Source organism: Lissotriton helveticus, chromosome 10 (assembly GCF_964261635.1).
Source record: "Lissotriton helveticus chromosome 10, aLisHel1.1, whole genome shotgun sequence".
Lineage (NCBI taxonomy): Eukaryota > Metazoa > Chordata > Amphibia > Caudata > Salamandridae > Lissotriton > Lissotriton helveticus.
The window spans coordinates 361,083,525-361,111,043 of NC_136071.1; the positions used below are offsets into that span (position 1 = coordinate 361,083,525).

Sequence of the window (27,519 nt, forward strand, 5' to 3'; positions counted from 1 at the left end):
TAGTGCTTGGGGGTGTCGTCGCCTGCGATCCCTTCAGAGGCCCCTCTTTGCCGGGCTTGTCCTTGCGATTTCTTTGAGCCATCGCGATCTGACCAGTCGCTGGTGCCTACTGGTGAGCCCTTTCCGACGATGGCGATCCCCTTCCAGTCGCGCCAGAGGGTTCACTGCAACCCCGAGGCCTCGGAGCAGTTCTCGATTGCCCCCCAGAGGGCCCACGGCGCTCCCCTTCTTGTCGCCACCAGGGCCAGGCGACCCCTCTCTGCTCTTCTTCGGCAGCTCAGGCCACACCAAGCGTGGATCCGCGTGACTCGCACCTCCTGCAGCGGGAGAGGATCAACACTACCCCAAGCAGTAGTCAGACAGCCTGGGACCCACCGCAAATAGGCCGCCACCGGGGGCTGTCCCAGGCATGGGCCTCCTGCAATACCCGGCGATGGGAGCCTCCAGTGGAGCTCCTCGCTCCTCAGCACCGGCCAGGGGGGGGCGCCGCTCCCGTCTCTCTTCGGGCCGCGATCGGCCGCACCTCAGGAGGCCGGCAGCGCGTCTCGGCACCGGGCCGCAGATCTCGTGGCTCGTGCAATCCGGGAGGCCGGTCTCGTCCCTTGGCCCAGCTGGACCACGCTTCGGGGCAGCAGGCAGGGAGCTCGTGGTCCACCGCTAGCAGGCCGCCACCGGGGCCCGACACAGCTATGGGCCGCCGGCGGTCCTAGGACTAGAAAGCCCCCAGCAAAGCCCAGTGTTCTTCAGTGCCGGTCCGGGGGTGGGCGCCGCCCCCGTTACTCCCCCGGTCTCGAGCAGCCGCTCCGCAAGAGGTCGGGAACCGCGTCCGAGAGCCAGGCCGCAGATCCCCGGGCTCGCATGATCTGGGAGGCCCGTCGCGTCCCACGGCACAGTGTGACGTCGCTCCAGGGGCCTCTCCGGACAGCTCAGTGACTCACCCCCAGTGAGGCTGGACCTCCGACCGCTGAGAGCACAAGCGGCTTCCGTCCGGGTGAGTGGCTCCACAGCTGCGCAGTCTGGCGGCCCCTCCTTCGTACTGCCGCACGCAAGTCCCCGGCTTCACACGTCCGCCACGGCACAGGCCCCAACGTGGATGCGGGACCAGTCTGCCACCCTCGCAGTCGCGGTCGCGAACAGAGCACCCCAGTGACTCCGGGAGCAACGCGCTAGGAGTAGAGCCGTTGGCAGGGTCCAGGGAAGGCGCAGGGCAAGGCTGAGCAGATCACGGCGGCGGAGGGACAGAAAACACGTCTCACTCCGTCGCCATCTTGGACACGCCCCCACCTACTTAACTTTTAACGAAGGTGAAAAAGTACCAATCGCATACAAATCACATTTGTATTCACAAGCAGAAATGAAATTCACTTCAACAGAAAAAAATCTGACAGCTGTTCAAACCGCTGTAGCAAAAGAAAGTGCCCTGGCACAGGGGAAACGCATTATGGTCGTAACTCCTGTACCTGGCTTTAGAGGCAGTGACAAAAGCGAGCATTCCAAATGCTAAAGCTTTACATCCGAGATGGATACAATGGGTTAATTCTCTTACTGCAACAGATGTTGAATACGTTTTTGATCCTTATTTGAAAACACAAGCATTTCTACAATACGAACAAGAATGTCCTCTGCCTATTGAAATTCTGCCTCTTGACCAGTATGAATGTATAATTTATACTGACGGATCAGCTCAACCCGCTACGAGGGGTAAACAAGCATATAGTGCGGCGTGCGCGATCGTTAAAGGCCGTTGGCACAATGGCAAATTTAGACCAATGGTCACTAAAACTCAATCCTTAGGAGATTGTACAGCTCAGAGAGCTGACTACAAGCATTCATAATGGCACTTGAAAATACGGATCGCGAATTCCTCACACTCATAGTGTGCGATTCCTTCTACTGTGTCCAATCTTACAATGAATACTTGCAAAACAGGCTTCTAAACGGTTTCAAAGATGCAAAAGGTGGCACAATCAAGCATAAAACGCTTTGGGAACAAGTAGTTAAGTTACGAGAAGGACCACAAAACACTCACGTGATACACACGCTCAGTCATCAACGTTATGACGTTCACGTTGAAGAGAATTCTTTGGCTGATGAAGCGGCGAAGGCAGCTGTGCAACGGCTTTCGTAGCTGCAATCACTCGTTCAAAAACAAAAATAGACAGCGAAATAAGGCTGGCTGTCAATGCTTCAAGCAAAGACAGTGGTAAAACATCACCTAAAGGGTTTCACTCAAATACTCATATATAACTGATGCGAACAATGTTCCGTTTGCCCGAATCCCTGGAGTGGTGGATAGGGTAATTCCAAACATGGAACATAGATTAGGACTAATCCTAGCAGCACATGAAGGGCTCGCCTCTGCACATGCAGGCGTTTCCGCCACAGTATCATTATTAAAACAGAGATGGTGGCCACGCATGAGGAAACAAACCTGAAACTATGTTTTGGAATGTGAAATATGCCAGAAGATGAAAGTCTCTACTGTGAAACGTCCTGCGCAGATGCCCCTGTTAATTTCAGATAAACCATAAGCATGTGTTTACCTGGACCACTGCGGGACCTTACAAAGGGATGGTAACTATAAATATATACTGGTCACAGTGGATTCGTGTTCAAGGTTCATTTGGATGTGGCCTCAGCACTCGGCTGACGCTCAAACTGTTATAAAAGATTTGCGTGTCTTTATCGCACATACGCAATCGGCACGCTACATTCTGACCAGGGTCCTTTGTTTAGATCTCGAGCTTACAAGGAGGCGATGGCCAATTTGGGCGTTGCATTGCGGTATTCTAGTCCATTCCATCCTGAGGGAAATTCGGTAGTGGAGAGAAAAAACCGGGACATAAAGCAATCTATAAGAGCTATGGTATTAGGTTTTAGTGACGGGTCGGTGGAACATCTAATAAGTGTCCAACGTAGTCTTAATAACTTGCCAAGAGAAGTTCTCTAGGGGGTATCACTCCATATGAGGTCCTTTTTGGGACAAGAATGTTGGTCTCGGACCTTGATTGTCAGACATCAGTGGTGGAACAAAAAACATTTGATATCAAAGATCATTTGGCTGTTTTACAGGACTTAAATGAACTAAGAACTAAACAAAGCAACGTGTTCCTGAAGCCAACCACCACTGGGGAAAAACCGACCGTCCCAGCAAGGCCTGTCTGGATCCCAAAGCTTGGTGATCTATTCAGAGAAAAGATCATGGACAAGAAGGAATTTGGGCCTTCTTACAGACAACCAGCACCTGTCCTAGCAATCCACGGATCAAGAACAGTTTTACTGCTGCCCCTTGCTGGTAAAAAGGAGAACAGGTTTGTGTCTATCGACCTGATCAAACCACATTATGTGGCCGATACTAAGCAGTAAGCCAAGTGGACTCCGACCAAGTAGCAGACGCACTGCTCTAGCTACTATCCAAGAGGTTCAAACTGAGAGACTCATCACCTTTGAGGAATCTGCAGTGCGAAAAGAAGGACTATGTAACAAAGCTATGGAGCTTGTACCTCTTGAAACCCAAATAACAGTTCGTCAAGAAACACCTGTCTACAACGAAGTAACAAGTGATCAAGTGGTTCCAGCGATTTCAATGAATCCTGGTGCAATCCCAACAATTGACAGAACTGCCTCTGGCTATTATATTAACTTAGATGCATTTTCTAAGAATCTCAGCGAACCTAAAACGACGCCAGAAAAAAAAACTTTCAAAGAACAAGCAAATTACCTTTTTCATCACCTGGAAAAGACTTATCTGATTTCACCATGGATTGAACTTTGGATTGTGTTGGGAATATGGTTTCTCCTACTTTGGTTGACTCTGGTAATAACTCTGGGTTTGCTGATATATGGAATATATGTCAAAATGGACACAACAAGTAAGAACATCAACTTACTAATCAACCCACACAAATCATTGCATCGTGAACAAAGACTTGTCAGCAGTGAACATCACAGCCGTTCCTATACCTGGTGGTATAGCTTGGGACAAAACAGAATATGACATTTTGGGCCCGTCTGAGCTGTTGAGGATTCAACACCAGTTCAAGATTTCATTAAGTGACTTTGTTTCATCTAGTAGATTTTCTGATGATTAGGATTTTGAGACGGTTAATAACATGATGTCTGATCTAGAAATGTCTGCAGTATTTACTAATTATGAATATTTAGAAGGTTCATCAGACTATGAACAAATGTATTGTTATAATCATTATGATCATCATTTCTTGCACAGATCTGCAAATCATAGAAATGTATTAATGTATAACCAATGGGAACATTGTCCTACACCACCAAAGGGTAGCTCAAGAACTTTTGCTATGAAATTTCCATACTTTTCAGGGTTCAATGTATCATATGCTGAATCCTTTTACGTTAAAAATGTGAACAGAACAGGAATGAACAGTATGTTGACCAATACAAAAGAGATTTATTCTGCAGCCTTCTTTGCCCAACTGTCTTGTCAGGGTTTCGACTTTTGGAAAGACAACATTGAGACAAAAACTGGCTGGGGAACAAAAGATTGGCAAGTGCAGGGGGTAGAAGCTTTCCTTAGAGCCTGTATCATCCCTGAGCAAATCATGTTTTTGAATGACACTGTCCAACAGACGACTTGCCTTGGGTTAGCCAAGATCAAAGACATGAACAATCCGTCCATACCTGCACCTACACCTGATAGCAATAACACTTCAGAGGGGTAGGTCGACATACAAACTATTTTGCATCATAACAGAACAGATCCAGATTGGAAAAAATGGTTGATCTGGCCCACAGACACAAACAACTGTCAAGATAGATTCCTGAACAAAACGCAGGGTTTCACATTCAATAGGCCAGACCCAAGATATGCTCAGAGACAGCATCCTGGAATAGTAACAACATACAGTGTAGGGTAGCTCTGCCTTGATTGGCTTCAAAGATTTACACTTAAGGATGTAAGCAACACTTATCTTTACTTAAAGATGCTGCTTCTCTTATTGAATTCTTGCTAGGACCAAGAAAACCGCGTCAAAACCATTTTATATATGCCGGTATCGATGCTGCTTATAATGAAGCATGGAAGATTACGTAAGCAGAGACTGCAGAAAGAATACGAGAAATTGATCATATTAATTTAGAGAAAACTCTCTCTGTAGTTGACAATGGGTTAACGACCCTGTCATCCAGGATATATTCATTGGACAGCATAGTGTCTTCTGCCACAGACATCATGGAACAGAACTTGGTCATGTTGCAACATGGTCAGTCGCTACTACGTTCTATCATGCTATTAGGCTGGACGTTGCAAAACCTTCGTTCAGGCTATGTGCATTGGCGTTTACTCAATACCACGTCACTGTTTTCAGAATTCAATCTCACTGATAAACAGATCAAACTGGCACAGAGGGAAACAGACTATAAAGTGCGAAGCAATGAAAAACTGGAAAGATTGCTATTTACGGTAGCAGAGAAACAAGCTACTGAATGGATTATACATGAAACAATCCCTCTGCCTGTTACAATTTTCCATTTTCAGTATTGCCTAAAACACATACCAGGAGGCACATATGAAAGGTTGGGTAAAGAATACATCAAGACATCCTGGGAATTACCATACACACACAGATGTTGGAGTGGGGGGGCGTGAAGTGTTTCTTAGCGGTACAAACTGTGAAAACGCGCTAAGCGGTTCTCTCCTTTGTCAGGGTATACATTTACACGGGCCTGCGATGGTTCCTCTAAAAATATAGTATCCTGCCACCTGCAAGGATCACCGGCTGCAGTGATTGATCCAATATTTGGACAACTTTCAAATGGGAGTTACCTCATGTTGAACGATCACAGCTGCTGTGGCATGTTGCCAGGTATACCATATCTAGTAACTGTGTCAGCCAGGGTCACTTGCTGTATGCAAGTATTGTTTCCTAAAACCAAGACAGCCAGGGAGTCACCACTTTGGCCTTCACTGAACATCTCTTCTATGCGAATTGATACTCTAAGCAGAATGAAAGCCATGCTTTTACAAAAAATGTGCCACTGACCTCGGCCAAAGAAACGTATCATCTACAAGTCGCAAGGACTTCTGTCGAGATACATGCCCTCTTAACTACAACCTGCCCTATACATTTCTCGAAAATGTTAAGTCGTATCTTAAACATGTCTGATACGAGCGGTATTGTACATCTATTTAAGAACGTATGTTCCGGATTGTTAGCACCTTTTCAAGCAGTCCTCGGAATATTTCCAAAGTTCGTGCACTCAGTGTTTGGCGGACTGCCCCTCCTTTTGGGAATCATTGCAGGGATACTATTTTTGCTCCTAAAGCTACGATATGGCATGCCAAGTCACCAGCGCCACTCCACGAACTATAGAGAGAGGTCTATTGGAGATGAAGTGTCTTGAGCGCATCATCCACATTTTAGGAATAACTCGTCTACGAGAATTAAATACCACATTGTTTCTGTCATTCAGACCAATCTGGCAAGATTGCGTCTTACCTGTTCTACGCAGCCTGCTATGCGGAGAAGAATGCGTGCTAGACACCTGTCTGACACTCCCATCAGACATGCCAACGGATGTCGATACTTTGCTGGACCCGGTAACAGCACATGTACAGTGTTGTCCCCAGCGGCTACCAATTCTGATGACGGCATTCATTGAGATCTGACAGACGCAAAATGCTGATGTTGAGGTACGAGAGGAAACTACAGGTACGCAGGTAACATCCGATTCGAACATTGCTAATGCGACCAATGCAATGCTTCACATCTATGTGCGGTTAATCTTCTGGACGAGGTAATCCAACTGTCACCTACAATGATAGACAATTTGTTTTAAGGAATTAGAAGATTTTATGTTTTCTCCAAGCACTAGCACTGACATTTGAGTTCAGCACACAGTGTCCTGAGAGACTTTGAATTTGACCTTCATTTTTCAAAACAAGAGACTAACTTTAGAATTTTTCTGTTCCTATTTTAAATTGGTATTTTTTCGTTTTTGGCACAAGTAATCTGCTTTAAGTAGACTATTCATAGAGAACAAGAATTCTTTGAATACTTCTAGAGACAATATATGACTCTTGTCCACATAAAAACAGTTTTATGTAAACCTGACATAAAATGGTATCAGCCTTTTTTCCATTTGTATTTAGGAGCCATTTCATCAATGTATATTTTCATGATTCATTCAGTTAGCATTCAAATGTCAAAATATATGCTTAGAATGAAACATTGCTTTAATGTGAACAGCACCTATGCATCCTTTACGTGTACACGCATTTTTAATGCATTTTTATGTATTTCGGGTGGGTTTCCACACTTTGTGTATAGATATGTTTTAGATAGGTTTCAACATGTTTAGAATTCAGTAATGTCGTACATAAGAAAGTTGAGTGGGTGTTGTGTTTGATTTTAGATTCCGAATGGATATCCTGATTCATGCCCTTATATAGGTACAATTCGCCTTGCCCTCATATAGACATAGAAATCCAGTCCTTATTTAGGCAAGCTACCCAAATAAAGGCATGGCTACTTCCATCCGTTCATCTACGTCACAACGAGTGTGAAGACGGCGCCACAGGAACACCGCAGGCTTTGACCAGAACAGCTGGTCAATCCCTTGCCGATTCACTCCAGGAAGCATCGGCTGCTAAACTCCAGCATATGCATGAGAAGGGAATCCCCCTCTCACATCTAGAAAAACACCTACGAAGTGTAACACATAGTCTGTATAACACTCCACTTTTTTAATTTTCACCAGCACGTTTTTATAAAGGTCCTGAGGAAAGCCAGATTTAATACTAAGGCACTGGCTGAAACATGTCGACCCATAATGGATGTAGGAGGTCGTAACTAGCCACCAAACATCCTTCTGCCTTGTTTTAACCGCTGACGGTGGCCCAGTTATTAAAATTTCATTTACCCTCGGGTACTGGGACCCCCGCCAAGCCGTTTTAATTTTCACTTCACTAACCCCCAACACTGCACTCTCAGAAAAATACCAGCTCCGCTGTAAACAGGCGTTGTAGCACACCAGAGACACATTAGGTGTCACTGGGTGGGCCCGATGATGAAGCATGCCACCAACCAGGGTGGTGGGTGAGGGCTTCATGATCACACCGACAAGGTGCCAACTGACAAAACAAGTCAGAGTCCAACCCATAAAGTCACATGTAGCTAGTCTCTTTTGATGATACATGCATTTTTATATATGTCATAGCAACAGACAATGCTATTACAGTATTATTTTATATTACGGTTTACACTGTACGCATTATACTTCGCATTCTGTCCAAACGATTGTACAGTTCATATCTCTTGCATGAGAAAGAAGACTGTTCAATAAACCCTTTTTATTGAAACGCCTGTCTCACTATTTCTATGCAACTCTGGAGAAACGAAACATGCACGATTAACTGAGTGAAATAGTTATCTATTGTTTCCACGACTCTGAAGATATTGTTCCGGTTCTAGGGGAAACAAAGTTGTCATATTTATACGGTTGTCAGAGACTAATCCCTTCTTGTTTACTCGAGAAAGTTTCTAGTTACCTCTGAGTTAGCTGGCACACACAATTATGTTTAATATACTCAATAAAGACATAATGACCTCAGTCCTATGTCAAATCTATAGTGTATATTATTCCAATGCGCAAAGTCTATAGGGAATATAGGAACTACACTACACCCCCAGGAACCAGGTTACCTGTAACGGAGAAGCTGGATGCATAGAGGTGAAGTGACGTCGGAACCTGCCGTAGACAACAATGGAAGTCTTTGAAGAAGATGCCTCTTGAGAAGACTCTGAAGGAGTCAGGTGGAATCCAAAAGTGAATTCTGGAAGTGAAGAATCTGGAAGCAGAAGGAACAGAGTCTATGCCACTCAGAGGTGACCAGTAGGCACGGAAACACAATGCCCACCCATGTCGGGAGGTTCTGAAGAGATGAATCTGACCTTGTCGCTGCAACTTTGAGGACCAGGAGAAGATGAGGAAGACCAGGAGCATTTTACAAGCAGTCCCAGGTCGGATGCCTTGGTAGACGCAAATGATTAAGAAAGTGAAAAGATGATGACGTTGGGACCAGCAAGGTCCAGGGGGCTAACAAACAGCAGGAGAGTCAGAGCAGGCCCCGAGCAAGCAGGAGAACCCACTGAAGCAAAGGAAGACTCTCAAGAGGACACACAGCCCGAAGGTACAGGAGTTGCAAGAGGACCTCAGCCAGCTCTCCAAATATGGTGGCCCATGATGCAAGGACTGCAGGGTGGACGCTGATCTTCAGGAAGTGAGGTGCTGGAGGCTGAAGCTTCTTGTATCCCAAAGATCTCTGGAGTGCAGAGCCAACAAGCTTAGGCAACAGCAAGTCAGGGTACTGCACAGGGTTTTTGGTCCAGCAGTTCCTAAGAGGGAGACTTGCCTCAAAATTGCAGAGGACAGGGCAGGCTTTGAGGGAGTTGCAGTGCCACCACCTGTGTTGCTGAGACTCTGGAAGTCTGTAAGGCGACAGGAGCAGCACAGACCGGTCAGCTTCATTGTGGTGCCTGCAGAAGCAGGGGAGTGACTCCTTAAAAATTCAAGGGAGATTTCTTTGGGTGTCCTTGATGCCAATAGGTCTGTTGAAGAACCTGGGTGAAGCACAAACACAGACATGGAAGAGGGCTTGTAGAACAGTGAGACCAGGAGCAGTAGGAGTATTCCTAGGTGCCGCCTCGATTACAGTCAAAGTCCAACGAAGTCCAAGTAACCATACGATTGAAGAGCGATAAAGTTTCAGGGTTGAGTCTTGTCCCATGATGAATCTAAGGACCAACCCACAGGGGAGCCCTTAAGTAACCTAGGGAAAGGGTTGGAACGATTTGGGAGTACCTCCCAGAGAAGGGGCTGGACAGAGGGGCGGATACCCCCCTGTCCTTTGTCCAGTTTCACGCCAAGGCAGGAACCAGGGGTTCTCAACCTGGCTCAAACTGGAGTATACAAGAAGGGCTCCCTCTGTGCCCTTCAGAGCAGTCTGGTGGCGTTGGCAAGCGCCCCCACCCAAGCCGAATACACGAAGTCCTGTCAGGGAGGTGGTCACACCTCCCTGTGACAGGAAACCTATTATTCTATTGTCCCCTGCTCGAGCTTGGCTCAGCAGCAAAAGGGCAAAATCGTATCTGTGGTCGGCAGCAGCACTCGCTTGTTGCAGACCCTGAAAGCCTGTTACCAGGAATACAAGGGGGTCCACCAAGGGCCCCCCCCCATTACATGGGATCATACTTACAACACTGGAATCGGTGTTGGGGTATGATTCCAACATGTTTGATACCAAACATGACCAGGTTTGGTGCAGTCAATATATAGTTAGACATCTCGTAATGACTGATGTCCACTATATGTCTTAAAATGGCTGACTGCACTTACAATGCCCAGAGAATCGACTGTGGGGTTTGTAGCGGTGTCGTGTTCATGCAGGGACACCCTCACCATTTGTAACCAAGCACCCTGCCCTCAGGACTTTAGAGCCTGCCATCGGGGTGATTTATAGGTTTTAAGTTCAGTGACCTCAGATTTATAAGGAAACTTCTATCTGTCGTGAGAGTTGCAAGCACCAACTAACACAGGCTACAATGACAGGCCTGTAGTCACAGTTTAAGTGGACTCCCATGGGTGGCACAATACATGCTGCAGCCCATGGGAGACCCCTGGTGTACCTATGCCCTTAAAACCTTAGTAACATATACTAGAGGATTACAAGGGTACACCAGCAGCCAAGTGTGGAGGTACCAAAGTACTTACCATGTCAATTTAGGAGAGAAAGCACAGTTGCTGGGGTCCTTATTAGAAGGATTCCAAAAGTCTAGGTCAAAAACACAGTGCCACTAAGCAAGTCAAGAAATACTTTATTCGGTTCGTTTCAAAAACCACAAAAGTACAAAAACAAGCAAGAAGGTCCAAAAGACACCAGACGACATAATAACATAGAAGTGCAATTTAAAAAGGAGGAAATATCCAGCTTAAAAGATACTTGAAAGTGCAGAAATATGGTGTCAAATTTTAAAACGGGAGATATATACAACATTCCATTATTTTAAAGCAGATTGTAAACATTTTAAAAATTCAGTCAAAAGGCAGAAATTAACATTTATAGTTATTCATCTAAGTCCAATTAATCTTTTTGCTAAGTCTCACTGCTATGGTTAAAAATCTGGCTACATTGCAAATTTCCCATAAGTTAGACAGTAATTGGAGGTACAGTAAGGCTGGCTTTACTTGCTTAAACCCTTTCCCCTTTAATAGGGGTATAATAAACTTTTTTCTTATATCTATGAAGTAACCACAGAAAAACAGGAAGTGAACAGTATCCATAATCGAACAACCATCACATTTACACAAATCCAGATCAAGAGGCTTAGTCCAACCAGGGCGGTCAGAAATCAGAAGGTGGATTTTGTCTAACCGGAACTTAGTTAAAAGGTGCCACTAAGCAAAAAGTGGGGTAACCATGAAAGCAGATCCTACTTTCCTACGTTCAACAAATGAGGGCCATGTTTTTTTGCGATTAACACTCACATGTGCTGTTGCTGGCTTCAGGAACGACACTGCTGACTGGCTCTTCATCTTCTTCATTTTGCAAGTCAACTGGAGTTTGAAGGACTGGAGAACCTGGATGTAACAAAGAGGGTCCAAAACACATTTTCTTCAGAAAATGTCTATTTGTACACTGAACAATACCATCTAATGTATTAAAACACATGTTTGGATAACTGTGAAAAAAGTTGACTGAACATTGTTCTTTTGTGTTCCACAATAATATTTTCTAAAGCCTGATCTAACAGAGGCAGTGAAATAATATTCGACTGTTGGGGCCTAAGCGCATAATCATACCTCTCCTGCCTAAATCATTGTCAAAAGGAAGGAAGGCACCAAACACCTTTCACTTATAATACCGGTCTACAATGTAAGGATATCAGAAAGGTTTGTCCAAATATTTTCTTGCACATCACTTATACATAGCTTCTGGGACCAGGGATCTATTTTCACACAATGTGACATCAAAACACAATCTCTTTCTCCACTAAGCATCAGGGGATGCCTGCAAAGTGAAACCCATTCACTCACATGTGCTGCTTACTCCAGGATGGAGATCATTGGACAATTGTTCTTCTTCATTGTGCAGAAGAACTGGAGGCTTCACACCTGGATAACCTGAGTATAACAAAGAAAGTCATTGTAAGATTAGTTGACTGCAAAGAAATAGATATTTTTCAGATAAATATGACTGGTACTTGCATCCTTCACGGAAATATTAATGTATATTAGAGATTCCTCTTAATATGGGTCTATATCAGTTTGCACCTGTATCAATTGTGGGTCTTCACACATCCCACCACCAACTCCCGATTATATTTAGTAATTGATCAAACAACTTCCCTAAAAGAAACTCGCCAAGTAAAAAATCTATACAGAATCTATTTAATTGTTACAGGTCCCCAAATGAGATGCTCAACAGCACTCAAAACAACAGATTCTTGACCCCTAAACCAGTGGATTTCATGACCAATAACTGGTAATTCATGGTTCCCAAAACAAGGATTTTCTGGCCTCTAAATCAAGCTGCAGAGGGCTTCAAACTAATGATTCATTGCCCCTAAACAAGCATTTACTACATCTGTAACCCAATAGTTCAGGGATCCTAATGGCAGCGGTTCATGACTTCTATGAGATTCAGTTTTTGGTAAAAAAAAAAAAACCCCTCTCTGCCACCAAGAGATGGTCTCCAAAACAAGATGTTTATGACCTCTAGAAAGAGCAGTTCATTCCCCCAGAGCCAGTCACAGCACCAGGGTACTCACTACAGATACAGATGTAGGAACAGCAATTACTCTAGGTCTAGAGGACACCCTGGTAGTGGCGCCGACTCTTCACCCATTTTTCTTGATATTACTGTCTGCTGTGAAAGCAGCCAGGATGAAAAAACAAGCATTTGCAATGCAATTGGTCTCGCCTTTGGGAGCTCATATGTATTTCTCAATGCAGCACATTATTCTGGGTAATGAAACATCTACTGTTCTTTAACATGGAGAGAAAGTAAGCACCAAACTGTGTGACACGCCAGGTATGGGACCACATGGAGAGAAATATTGCCTTTCATCGGGAAATGGTATAGTCCAATGCTATGTTTTTAATATAAAATCAGGGCCTTTGGTGGTCATATCACTGAAAATACAAGATTTGACAAAAATATTATTGTCTACGGGTGCTCGTCGAAGACAATTTCTATGGACTGGAATCTAGAGAATGCTTAAATGATTCTGGTATTTTACTGACCTCTGCTGGTTGTTTTCTATCAAGAAAGTTAAATAGAGGCAGTTGCCATAAAAAATAAAAAATAAAGTCCCTCAGCAGAATGCAATTCTGGTATTTTACTGACCTCTACTGGTCGTTTTGTATCAAGACAGTTAAATAGAGGCAGTTGAACAGAAAAAAAGTCCCTAAGCGGAAACAGACAAGTCCTAGGGCTGATCTCCAGAGCCCACAAAGTACATACACATATAAGTATATACTAAAGTATGTACATGAGGTCTCGAATGCTCGAACTAATGATGCAGTCTAAAGGGCTGTTATTATGTCACAAAAATTAAGGATATTCTGGAGGACGTTTTATAAGTGCCATGGGGATAAGATCGACTAAGGCATACGGGATATCCGTCACCTCTGTGATGGAGTAACCAGTCTGCCAAACTTTAGATCAAGGCCTAAGTATACTAATTAATGAGTTAACGCCTCTTAGTCCCAATCCTTTTTAATGTTAACTATTGAAACTCTAAGAAGTCACTGACGACAAAAACAATTAGGGAGAGCTTTATAAACATACCTCAGCACAGATGAACTGACACAATCAATCAATGGAGCAGAAGTTATGGAGGTAGAGAGTCTTTACCAGGGCAAGGCTTTTGCCACTCCCCAATAAGGACAACTGACCTTATTTAGAGTTTGGTGGACAGGATACTTTGCTATAAATGTTGCAGAGTAGCCAGTGTGCAAAACAGATGGTCTGACTTTAGAGTAAGGCAAACCATCATGTTTCTGTTGGGGCAAATGTTATACTAATAGACCAATGGACTTTTGGTAATTGGTTATTGGTGCATTACATAGGACCATTAGCCCCATCAGGAGAGGATGGCCTGGTGTCCTTTTTTTCTCTGCTGGACCGCCAGGAAATACCTGGTGGTCCAAAAGAGGGAAAAATAAAAATGACCTTCACAACCTGAGGAGAAAACTCCAGGGTGTTAGTGTAATTGTTTTATGTTTTACAACAACAAAAAAGTTTGCTGAGCGGCCTCACCAAACATGGCGGCAGCTTAGCAGACTTTGAAAGCCTTCAAAAAAGCCACAGTGGCGGCATCTCTTCTGAAGGCACAGAAATGTTTACCCCAAAAGCAGACGGCTCTAAATATGGTGGGTGGTAGTCCGACCCTGGATGATGGCTCATGCACAAATTGGAATGGGAGAGAGGGAAAAGTGTTCCTAAAATGGAGTTCCCATTTTATAGAACATATTTTAATTTTGCATTAAATAAACACCCTGAGATTTGTCTAGGACAAGGGAGTCTTGTTGAGAAGCCACCAGGCTCCTCAAAAAGACACTCAACTGATGACAACATTAGCTAATCCCATACCCTCCTTCCACGCACTACACCTGCCCAGAAGCAAATATTCAATTGTCCTTTTCCCCAATTTCACAATAGACCCACCTAACCTGATAATGAGAAACCCTGTTAGAATCTCAAAATGTTTCCATAGTATCTCTAGGCATACCTTTCTAATAATGTGAAACGAGCATCTGAAGAAGCACAGTGACAGTACATATGCTTTGGATTGCACTAAAATAAAGCAAATGGGGATCCAATCAAGATTTTAGTAGGCCCCGATAATGTTACTTCCAGGTATCCCATGCAACTGTAGCTTCAGAGTTGTTCTTGAGAAGTCCTGAAGTCCCCAGGGCTTTAAGTGGAGGGGTCTGAGCCCCCCAGTTTTTTGGGGGGCCTCGAAAGGGGGCTCTATTTTCAGGCCTCAAAGGTCAAAGGTAGGGTGACCAGACGTCCCGGTTTTTATTTGGTGTTACTAGTGTGGGGAACATGTCTTGATAGTGAAATACTGCCAATTTCGTTTTTCACTATTGAAAGGCTATCTTGCCCATGGGATAACACGGGGATTGCTGCGTAACCTGTTTACCTGCATATCTTCCCATAACGGCAAGATAGACATATGGAATCTGGTATCCCTGAACTCAGTATTTAAGAACACATCCTTTAGTGAAGATGGTTTTTAAATTGTAAGTTTGGAAATAGCACTATTAGAAAGTGGCTATTTTCCTGTTCAGTAGTAACAATATGAGAGAGAGGGAAGAGGGACACCCTCAGTCCCCCGGGCTATCTCAGTAGAACATCAAGAGAGTGTCGAGAAAACAAGGTAGATTAGCACATGATCAGAGATCAATATGTTCCCGTCAACTACACATTGGAAATTGTTAGGGATTTTTTAGAAGCCCTCACTCACCACCCTGAGTGGTGACATGCTTCATCATCGGGCCCACCAGGAGAAGCCGAGTGCCTTCCTGGTGTGCTACAATGCCAGATTACTGCGGAGCAGTAATCTGGTGTTGTAGCACACCAGGGAGGCACTCTATTTTCCTGTTCAACCTTTCTGTGTGCCTCTGCCTGGTTGTGTATTGATTGTCTGGTTTGTGAGTGACAGGGGCTGGGGGCGGCTCCCGGAGGCTGGCTGAGGCAGCACAAGGCTGAATAGACTCATCTGCATGTAGAGTGGGCCTTTCTTCTTGTAGAGACCATTTCTTCATTCTTATGGATAAAACTGCATGGTCCTATATTTGAAACATTTGAGGCAAAGCTGTATGTAAAGAAATGGCTGGCAAAAGGTAGAAGGTCTGCTTAAAAAAATGTTGTGAGAAACCCCAGCAAAATAGACACAGTGAATATCTTCAAGGGTTTTGGGAAATCCTGCAATAGATTTCTAAGTAATGTAAATAATGTTTAAGTTTTTTAAAGTGTTAGGTATTTTATGGCTTATACTTAATAAATATACTTTTTGTCTCTTTTATTATCCTTTGCTGGATGCGACTTCATGATTTTCTTAAGCACACAATGCTAGTTAACTTGATTTAGACCACGACCTACTCGGATAGGCCACATCCCTTTAAGAAATTTGCCACGCCCCTTTTAGAGAACCACCAGGTTTTTTTCCCCACTTAAAGCCCTGGAAGTCCCTATGATAGTTTGAATTCTTTGGGCGTCACAACCAAGCTGGTGTAATTTATGGACATTTTAATGCCCTCTGACGCCAGTCTCCAAGTGCTCCTCAGCAAAACAAAAGTCAAAGTTTGTGATACGCAAGGCAATGTGAGCTGCAGAATCAACATTTATTTTAAAGCACGCAGAAACAGGACCTGTAATTTGTCAAAGCACATAAAATAGATCCTACCTAGGTTTACACACACAGGGAATTATTCGCCCACAGAGGAAGCACTTCCTTTTTTGAAGGGTTCAAACTATTCTATCAGAATTCAATACAATGACCAACTATGCAGGTAAAAGCAATATGATGACTGCAACACAATGTAAGTTGCCATACTACCGCAGTAACACAGAGGTCACACACACACACCCGCCTTAACTGGGAGATTTCTCTGCCCCGATGTAATCCCTTCTCAAGTTTTACTATTTGGTTACCATTTAGCACTGATTGTCATCATCCTGGGGTGACATTCTTTGTTAAATTTTAGGTCCATGCATCCCAACATCTCAACTTTGCAGTAGTGCACAATATATTAATTTGCTTAGAACAGTGAGTGGTTAGAGGACAATGTTGCACAATTGAGGCGACCACCTGGTAAGGAAGTGAATTCTGGTCAGTGACTGTAAAAAATTCCGGCGAAGGGGTCAAAATCCAGAACAAATGTTCAGGACAGAAGGACAATTTTATGGACACATCTGAGGAGACTGAGCAATTACAAAATAGACGGCTGGTACATGTACAAAGCAAAAAAGGTTCATGTTCCTTGCTTTGTATGATACATAGCAAACACAACTATAGCTCGACTTATTTAAGAATTACAATAAAGAGCCTACATATACACACTAAGCAGAATTTGACTACCAACATCAGGGGAAGTTGACAATTAAATTGGCACCATACCAAATTTTACTTGTTGATGGATGGATTGGTGAAACCCCACAAACAAGGAGGTGGGGTCAGCCTGGCACCAAGCAATTCAACTGAACAACTGCAAAAGGCCCACCGGGAGCATGTGCAAATTTCCCAATTCAACCTAGGGAAGGTACACATCCCTGCTTCCCATAAACTACTGTATCGCTCAACCATTTCTTTCATATGGGGAACAACTTCTAACATCTAATGTTTATCCACAGAGAGACCAACTCGATTGCAGGCGTGAGAGAGACTAACATGAGTGAGAAAAAGAAATGGGGAGGGAGGAGAAAGGTACACTGGGGAGATAGCTAATAAACACACACATTCTCGGAGTGCTTAAACAAAAGGAAAAAAGTAGTTCCCTATAAGTGAGCAGAAGAAGCATAGAAGCCAATTAGTCAAAAAGACGGGAAAGAGGCCATGCTCCATGGGCAAACAAACACAAGTGGGCGTTCTGACACAAGGAAGGTCACACAATAAAAAGCTAACAAAAAAGACTGACAGTAAAGCCAACCGATGGTAAGCAACGAGTGAAGTGCAAGCCCCCGTATGTTCTTGGTAAGGAAAAGTTTTTCGCAACCAGACTGTTTGCACTGTGTGGTAGACTCAACCTAATCAGCCGTGTTCACTGGAAATATATGTGTTTAATGTCAGCTTTAATTTGATGCATGAAAACTTACATTTTTGTTTCTTTATTGAATATGAGCTGTGGGTGCCGACGGAGTATGCTTTTTCAAACCTCCAAACAAAGAGAGAGTTCCCCAGATAAAATTCACAGCTAGCAAAAGTCAAGAAGCTGTAGACTTTTTGGATATTAAGATCATGGCTAAGGGGGGAAAGCTATGTGTGGAATTGTTTGATAAACCATCCGACAGAAATACACTTCTTCACCACACTAGCTATCACCCAAAAAGCCAGGATTCCTTTTAGTCAGTTCTTGAGAATTTAGACACAATTGTAGTGACAGGAAAACCTTTGAGGTCCATGCGGATTCCCTGAAACACAAACTGACCCATTGAGACTATCCGAAAAGATTAATAACAGAAGCATACAAACGGGCTAAATACTTTAATAGAGAGAGTCTATTCGAGCCCAGAGATAAGACTAGCCACATAACACAGTGGATAGTTATGGTATCTAATTTTAACGGAATGAGTCGTAAATTCAAAAACCTGATTAATAAAAACTGGTCGATATTAAATAAACCAGGTACTACACCCCTACAGAAACCCACTTATGCTTACAGACGTAATAAGACCATTCGTAACCATTTGATGCAATTTACCTTGCGGTACTTGTACTCACTGTAAGAATATTGTAAAATCAGACAAAGTAGAGCTCAATGGTATCTCCCATTGGATGAATGAACATGTCAACTGCAGAACCTCAAATATAGTGTATTTGATAATCTGTCCATGTCAAAAGGGTTATGTCGGTGAGACGGGACGTGAAATGCGCCTGCGCCTTACGGAACACCGATCAGCCCTGAAAAACCATAAAAAGAATGCACCTTTAGTGGAACATTGGACCTTAAAGAATCACAAAGAAGAGGATTTAAAATGGTTCATTCTGGAAAAAACTTAAAAGATCTGGTCGTGGTGGAGATATGGAGAAACAACGTAAACAGAGAGAACAGTTCTTTATGTCTAAATTTAAAACATACCATCAGGGACTTAACAGCAGGGAAGAGTGGGAAGGAATGATTAGATAAATGGGTTACTGTATAAGTGGGACTATGTATAATGTATATGGACTGCACTAATGCTGATGTCTTATTCAAAGTTGTATTAACAATGGGATGTGATGAGCATTATTTGTATTGTTGAAATGCCAAATAAGTGACAATCAATGTGAATGTTTATTATGTTAACCATGATATGAGCTGACACATACAGGAGCAAAGATTTGTGTATTGCACTGCCCGAACACCAGCATAATAACAGGCTGTCGATCTACAACCAGATTGCCCCAGTGTTAGTGTCAGCAGTATTAGATGTGAGTAGACACACACAGGAGCATAGATCCAGTCAGTGTAATGCTCCAACACCAACATGATAACAGTCTGTCGTATTACAACTAGATTGCCCCAGTAATAGAGCCATGGTTATCAGAACTACATGTCACCACTGGTAAATCAAGATGATGAATCTTATTAATAGGATATTTAATTCTTCTATACTAAAATCGTATAATCAACCATAAAAATAGGCACATTAGTAACTTTTGAAGTGGACATGGGTACTAAAAAACTACAAATATGGCGGCCGTGATCGAGGTAGAGACCCTATCCACATTTATAGATCTGACGTATAATGGCCACAGAGAAGGTTAATAAGTGTGTGCCCAAGCATTATGCTTGATTGACTTAGCTAGTAGAATATGTAAAACTCTTTTAGGATATCAAACAAATATACTGTAACATGGATGCGGTTTTGGGTATCGAATATAAATAAGCCTGGTCCACAAATCCTTTCCCTATAAATTATAAAGATGATGGGTGAATAAATTGAGCATGAGTATCATTTATTGATCTCGAGATGCGGCATGTGGCAATGAATATAAACAAGCCAGGCCCGTTAATGCTGTATCAAAAAACTACAAAAATGGTGGGCAAATACAGTTAGTACGAGAATCATGTACTGATCTCGAGACTTCCGCACGACATCAGTCACATGGTCCGGAAAAGTTTTTTGAACTACAAGACTTGAACTACAAATATGGCGCGAAATTAGTCAAATCATCCCACTTAAAGATTAATATACGCCAATTATCTAACAAGCAGGCGGGCGTTTGTGTATATATAGGGTCGATAGAGCCAGTGTCTCCATACCACAGGAGACCACAGAGACGAACGAATCGTAGGCACGACGTTATTTGTAAGGTAAGGGAATTTGCGGACCCGAAGCGTTAACCGAGGATCCTTGCCGTAGAGGGTCTTTAACAACTGTTGTTTTAACTTAAACGGAATGTTGTTAATATGGTAGTAGTACCGCTATGTACGAGGAAGGTGTGGTAATGTGGTCTTCCCGTCTAGTGGAGGTCGGTAGATAATACTCCCCGCATGAAAATCCAATTGGCTGTCTGTATCTAGAGAAGCCGACTATGGGTATCGAGTCTATATGCAAGGGAGGATCGTCACATACGTCCAGGGCTATGATTTTAATAAATAGATTCCTAGGGATACCTGGCCTTTGTGAAAGGAAGAATTGCCTAAAGCGGAGACCTGTTTAAGTAGACTTCCATGATAATATAAGCAAACCAATCCAATCCAATCCAAAAATTCTTTATTTCGGTCATTTAGACCATAAAAGATACAATAAATATTCCACAATTATACATCACTATTATAAGGACACATTACATAAAAATGCTTTTCATAATTATAAAAACACATTACATAAAAATACTTTTCATAATAGTCCAGACGTGGTAAACAGTTGCACAACAATTCATGACAGTATTCGTGCATTTAGTAGTTTTTTCCTTATCTGCCACATGGCCATTATGAATTTAGCAACTGCAAAAACTATATGGGGCAGAGTACTAGTTTTCAATATTCTGTACGCGTACAAGTGACTCCTGAACCCCAAGTTCCTGCATAACGGCACCAGCCAATATTTCCTTGGACTATTATATGCTGGGCAGAAAAACAGGAGGTGAATATCCTCCTCATCTTGATTACTGCAGCCTGGACAGATTTTGTTGTCCCCCTTTAGCCATTTACAAGTGAAGGTTTTAATAGGCAAAGTGCCTAACCTCCATTGTATAAACAATTTTCTTGCTAAAATGGGGAAAATAATATCCATAAAACCTTCAAATTGGTAAGAATTTTTGGATTCCATAAAACGATCAGTTAAAATGCCATTGTTGGGTGCAGTCACCAGAAGAGCTAAACTTTTCTCCTTGTATATTTGCACCAGTCTTTTGCGGGAAACCCTTCGGCATCCTTGTTCAGGAGCCTCCCATAACTCAGGCAGTCTCATACGATACAATTCTTTCTTTATGAAAGCCAGCCATGGGATTCTATCACGCTGATTCAAGTTCATTACATGGATAAGGTCTTGCCTATAGTGTGCGAGCTCACTGGTAGTCCAGAGCCTATGCCAGAATCTTATTGGCTTTGACTCCAGATCTTCAGCAATGGAGGGGAGACCCACATCTAATCTTAAAGGGAGCAGGGGTGTGCCACGGGGGAGAGCCAAAAGACGTCTAAGAAAATTGTTTTCCACTCTGGCAAGTTCTGACCCTGCTTTGTACCCCCATAGCTCGCTACCATAGGATGCGGCCGCTTTTGCTTGGGTTTTATACATTTCTACTGCCAGGCTTATAGGTTTAAAGGTTGAGGTGTTTGCAACCTTCAGAATTGCGCCTGACAGTTGGGACAGCTTTAGGCGGGATCTTGCTATTTGGGGGTCCCAAGATAAGTTCTCATGTAGGGTTACCCCCAGATACTGGAAAGTTGTTACCCTCTCCAGGCTAGCTGAACCCAATATAAGCAAACCACTATTGCTGAAAATTAATAAAGCCAGCAATGCACATTAGGGATACAGGCAAGGACGCTACAGTAAGCTAATAACATATAGTGCCACTAGCGGGGTATACATATGTAAGCTATGCTCCTAAGAGATGCAGATCTAGAAGACTAGCCGGGCCCTTAGTAAGATTATTCTATCGTTATAGGTGCCAAGAAGTACCGCATGCCCTGTATAAAGAGGTGGCACGACACGGACTGAGGTGAATTGAAAAAACACCAGTCCGGGAAACAAGTCCCGAACAGGAATAGGGAAACAGACGACCTATCCGTTCAAGGAACTAATGGGATGATATCGCACTGTTGTGCACGCAGTAAGTGCTTTATTAATTAAAATAATAAATGTATAGTTTAGGAATGAGGTGACTAATAGAGTAATTTTAAACCCCTATTTTATATTATAGAATAATAGGAGGACGTCTCTATGAATTCCTAATAAGAGGACCAAAAGCTACTTGACGGTCTATTGTATGAACAGTGAAAAGCCAAACACACTGAATGTAAGACTTCTAACGACCATCTCAGTAGACTCACATAAATTAAATTAGTTTGAGATAACACATAAAAATGTAAGGTATTAATTGTATGTATTTATTTCCAGATTGGAGATATGTTGTTTTAAATTGTTCTGTCCTGAAGAAGGTGTTCATACAATCAAAACAAGACACCGAAACGCGTCGACATAAGGACCCAATTTTATTACTGTTTTTTTATTCTTACTGTATGAATTTATTATGTAAATATTGTTTATGTGCTGTATACAAAAGAAGGTACTGAATAGTACACAAATCAATATGAAAAGGAAGATATAATGATCTTTTGTAGTGAAGGCAACATTAAGAATTAATGTGATTTTAATGTAATTGTAGTAATTGAAAATTTTTGAATTCAGGAAATGAGCCTGTTTTTAAGGAAATAAAATTAAGATAAATATGAACCTTTATGTGTTGTTGTAATCATATGTGAAGTATTTATCATAATACCTGAGATGGTCATTAATATAGAACAGTGGAAGTGATGTGAATTGAATTGAGTAACACAGAAAGGAATCTTTTTGTTTATTACGTGTAAGCTTTTTCAACTCTCTCTACATTTGGATCAGTGCTTTATTTAAGGCGGCGGTTTCCCGGACTCGCCACCAGCACTTATTTGTCAGCACCCAGCGCTTATGACAGTCTTCCACATGGTGGCGCTGTTTGTCAAATGTAGAGACAAGCACAACAACAGTTGGTTATTAATTCAATATATCTTAAAATGGCTATTGCCTGCCTTCCAAGCCATTGCTACAGCTTTTGGGGCCAGGAATAATATGAATTGTCACACTTGTAAGTTTTTATGATTACTGGGTGTGCTGGCTTGCTGAGAATGGACGGGTAAGGAGCGCCTTCAAGGGATTTATTTAAAATACTTGGTTATATTTCTTTTGATATATACTTGAGTGCAAGAGTTATTAATAAACTCGCCAATGAACTCTTGTTAAAAATACCTTTTATCCAAGTAATATTAATTGTTCCTTACATAAATATTGGAACCAGTGAACTAATCACAAAGCAAAGAATATCAAGAATACAGGTGTATATAGAAAAAGTTTTTATCTTTTGAAATTTATCAAGGGTACCATACAGTTAAACATACAATGTAACAGGAGGAAAATAAATACAATGTTATACTCCTTCAATGTTACTATTGTAAACACTTCTTCTTTTTGTACATTATTTGCCGGAAGAGAGTGTGAGTGTCGACGGTTCGGTCTCTATGCATTTGTCCATGAGACCATCTTCAGGACTATCAAAAATATAACAGTTGACCCCTGGGTAATGTTTCCAGAAATACAAAAGTTATCTTAGTACGATTTCTAAACCTGCGTCTGTTCACTCGGATATCCTTTCAACTGAAGACTGTTGATTTTTCGCTGCCTTTATCGTTACAACAGATTCAATTCACTGAATTAAAAAAGTTGCTAAGGACTGGAGATTAAGTCTGACCGTCCAGAAAGAGCCAGAATTCAATTGCCTGCACTCTATGGTGACTACTAATTAAAAACAAAAGTTACAAAAACACGAGTGAACAGACGCAGGTTTAGAAATCCCACTAAGATAACTTTCGTATTTTAAAAAGAGTTCATTGGCGAGTTTATTAATGACTCTTGCACTCAAATATATATCAGAAGAAATATAACTAAGTATTTTAAATAAATCCCTTGAAGGCGCTCCTTACCCGTCCATTCAATTTGCCCAAGCCCTCAAGGGTAGATTGGGTTTCCCACTATATCCCATTGGCTTGCTGAGAAAGCATGGAGAATCTCTCCTTCCACAACACAACTTTCACTAAAAAAAAATGAGGAAGATTGAATTAGATCGACTTTTTTTCCTCTCAATATCCATCAGGCCAGGCCCAATTCAATCTCCTCCCTATGCCTCCCAGGATGTGGTCGCCTCTCACTAATTTGACATATAAAACTAATGCTGCAGGACTAACTTCAAACTTCCTGACGAAGCGGAGATACTAAAAACACTAAGAGCAATTAATCACTCAAATCACTTTAAAGATCCTCTACCTGCCAGATTCACCAGAGAACTTAAATCCTCCATACTCCCACTTTGGTCTAGGATTATCAATACATCTCTCTCCTAGGGTACGATCCCCGATTGCCTAAAGATAGGGCAAATTATCCAAATCCCCAAAAAGCCAAATGTCGACTTGTCTGACCTCAACAACTTCAATCTATCTAGCACTATGACACTAGCAAAACAACTAGAGAAATGTGTACACTTACAACTCTGCAAATACATCGTACCGTTTCATATCCTTGATCATTGACAATCTTGCTTCAGAACAAGCATTAGCACCGAAACTGCTCTGACACACATTGTACATGTGCCTTGAGACTACCTGATCAGAACGAACCCAGCCTACTAGTATTCCTTGATCTCTCCTCTGCTCTGCTTTTGATACGGTCAAATATGACAACATGGTAGACCTTGTGGAGAAAAGGATACGTTTATCTGGTCCCGTCTTAAGTTGGTTTTCATTTTTCCTTCATAATAAATTTCAAAGAATCAAAGTCAATCAATCCCTGTCTGACATTACTCCGGTATCCCCTGGAGTACCTCAAGGATCCACACTGTCACCCACGCTATTCAATTTGTTCTTTGAACCGCATACCAAAATGCTTACATCCTTAAATATCCACTACGCCTGCTGACCCAATTCAGAGAGGATCTCAAGCCCAGGCTCTTCGACTGAACCTCCACGCCCAGACGGATCAGCAGCCCCCCTTTCCTCAGTACCTTGAGACCCTCACGGGTGAGTTGCTGTACTATACAAACTCTTGATTGATTCATTGAGTACCACATGTTCCCGGATGACATACAATTATACTTGAAAATGTTTTTCACCTGAAGATATAAAACTCTTAACTGCATCCTTCTGAAAACCCAACAATAGTTGACCTGGAATCACTGATAAACACACTCATGACGGAAATTTGTCTGATCGCCCCTACAATCTCTCTACTCCAACAGATGAATGTCTCAAACAGCTTACAGCGCTCAACTGCACCCCAATAGTTGATTCTACTAGATCATTAGGAATTTCATTGGACAAATACCTGAACATGCAAGATCACATCAGCCTTGCTCCGTTAAGTGCCACACTAAACTCCGCTGCTAGGCTTATCATGGGATCTAGCAAAAGCGACCTCAACACCTGACTGGAATCATCTCAAATAGCTCCATTTTGGAGCTAGAATTCAGTTTAAGATTGCCTACATGACCCATAAGGCTCTTCATGAGAACACTCCTGTCTACCTGGCTAAAAAACGTGAAATGTATAACTGCTCCTTTTTGGGTCTTGCCCCCAGAATATGGAACGCAATTCCTCTTGAAACTAGATCTAATCCTTCACCCACCTATTTCAAATAAGAATTTAAAAAGTTGTTGCTAATAGAGACCTTCAGCATTAGTTACTGATCAGGTACATGAGTCCTGATTTCGCCATGTCGGACTATCCTTCCTATATTAATCTCTGTATCCTGTGTATTCTAAGACGTTTTGTTCTCATTGTATATATATTGTTTCTGGCCTATTCTTTTTTGCTTTTGTTGACACTACTTATTTGCTATCTACAACATATTGCTAATTGTATTCTTATTTGTTTATTGCGTGTTTTTTTCCGTGTTTAACTTGGTTTGCCAGTTATACTGTGCTCTGATACCTGGACTGATCCTGTTTGTGCTATATAAAACTCCTTAAATAATTAGGTGGCGCTGACAGGATCAATCGGCTGGTGCAAGCAGAAGTGGCCTCCTGACGAGGGCCCTGGCACTTATTTTCCCACAAATTAAGCACTTACTCAGATATAGAGCGTAGCTACTATTGGGGCAGAGGGTGCAGGGGCACCAGGGTCCAGAGGCCTAAGAAGCCTACTGAACCCAAATTATTGCTGCATTGAACTCAATCAGGGACACATTTTCTTAATTCCACTAGGGTCATGTTATGTTATGTTATGTTATTTATATTTTATAGCGCACAGCTGCCCCAGCAAAGGGGCGTCCTGGCGCTTTGACAGACGCTGTAACATAACACACAATAAGAAAAAAAGTTAGCTAGACACTGGAAACAGGAAAGTTTTAATCGCCTGCCTGAAGGCGAACATATCCTCAAGAGCTCGGATGTGTACCGGAAGCGAGTTCCATAGGCCTGCCGCTAGCACCCTAAAAGAGCGGCCACCCATCCTGCTCAACTTAAATCGCGGACAGACAGCCAGATGTAGCCCCTCAGATCTTAAGGATCTCGAAGGCACATAGGGCAAGAGTAGATTGGCAAGTGCCGGTGGCGAAGAAGATTTCAGAATTTTGAAGGCCAGACACAGCGCCTTGAACTTGATTCGCTGTCTGACCGGGAGCCAATGCAAGGCTGTGATGGTACCAGACACTGAACAGTGTCTGGGAAGGCCCACAATGGCTCGTGCCGCGGCATTTTGTACTCTTTGGAGCCTAGAAGCCTCCGCTTGATTCACCCCTAACAACAGTGAACTGCCGTAGTCCAGCCGCGATAGTATTGAGGCCTGAACTACAAGCTGTCTGGTAGGGGGATCAAAGTACTTTAGGACTGGCCTAATACCACGCAATATTCCATAACACGTGGCAGCCACCCTCTTGGTGTGGTCCCTGAAGGTGAGCGCAGAGTCCACCCAGACTCCCAGATTTCTCACTCCAGCCACTGGAATAGGAGTGACACCAAGCTCTGACGCCATCACTAGTCTCCGGACTAAACAGAAGTAAATTACTTATTCCAGTCAAACTTTTGTACAAGACTGCATAAAGTAAACCACCAGGCAACAGAATAAGTACTCCAAAAGACATTGCCAAACAATCTCTACCCAGCACTAATATATCCGTAGAAAAGTTGGGGAATTAAGTTATAATGCAGACATAAGAAGCGGTCTGAAATAACACATTTTCGTCTAAAGATGATTTAGAGGGAAGAATCGGACAGGGCAGAGAGTGACATACATTGGAACTTGCATACAAATACTGGACTGCATGCATAGATTTTTATCATGGGTAGCTGTATTCACCCCCTCACACTCCACCCGCTCCCCTGTGGCTGCAGATATAATTAAATATGAGCTAACAGAGACGGGCAAGAGATGCCGTCATGCGGTTCCCTCAGCTCCACTAGGTGTAGGTCTCCTTGGAATGTTCAGTGGTCAGCGAGAGACAAATCTAAGGTCGAGCCTCGGTGCAGGGTGCGGGCAGCAGACCTCACTGCCCACAGTGGGCATCTCAGGGCGGGCCTAGGACCGAAG

General features: G+C 42.7%; 1 protein-coding gene across 2 annotated transcripts in view; it reads right to left on the reverse strand.

Annotated features, from left to right (window-relative positions):
- The window catches only part of LOC144783971 (uncharacterized), a 254,563-nt gene that overhangs the window by 193,565 nt on the left and 33,479 nt on the right, over positions 1–27,519 (reverse strand). For both annotated transcript variants that reach the window (XM_078662697.1, XM_078662696.1), the window contains exons 3-4: positions 12,067–12,153; positions 11,518–11,610 (exon numbers count right to left, since the gene is read on the reverse strand). In XM_078662697.1, coding sequence (XP_078518823.1) covers positions 11,518–11,610; positions 12,067–12,153 — 180 coding nt within the window. The remainder of the gene's footprint in view (positions 1–11,517; positions 11,611–12,066; positions 12,154–27,519) is intronic.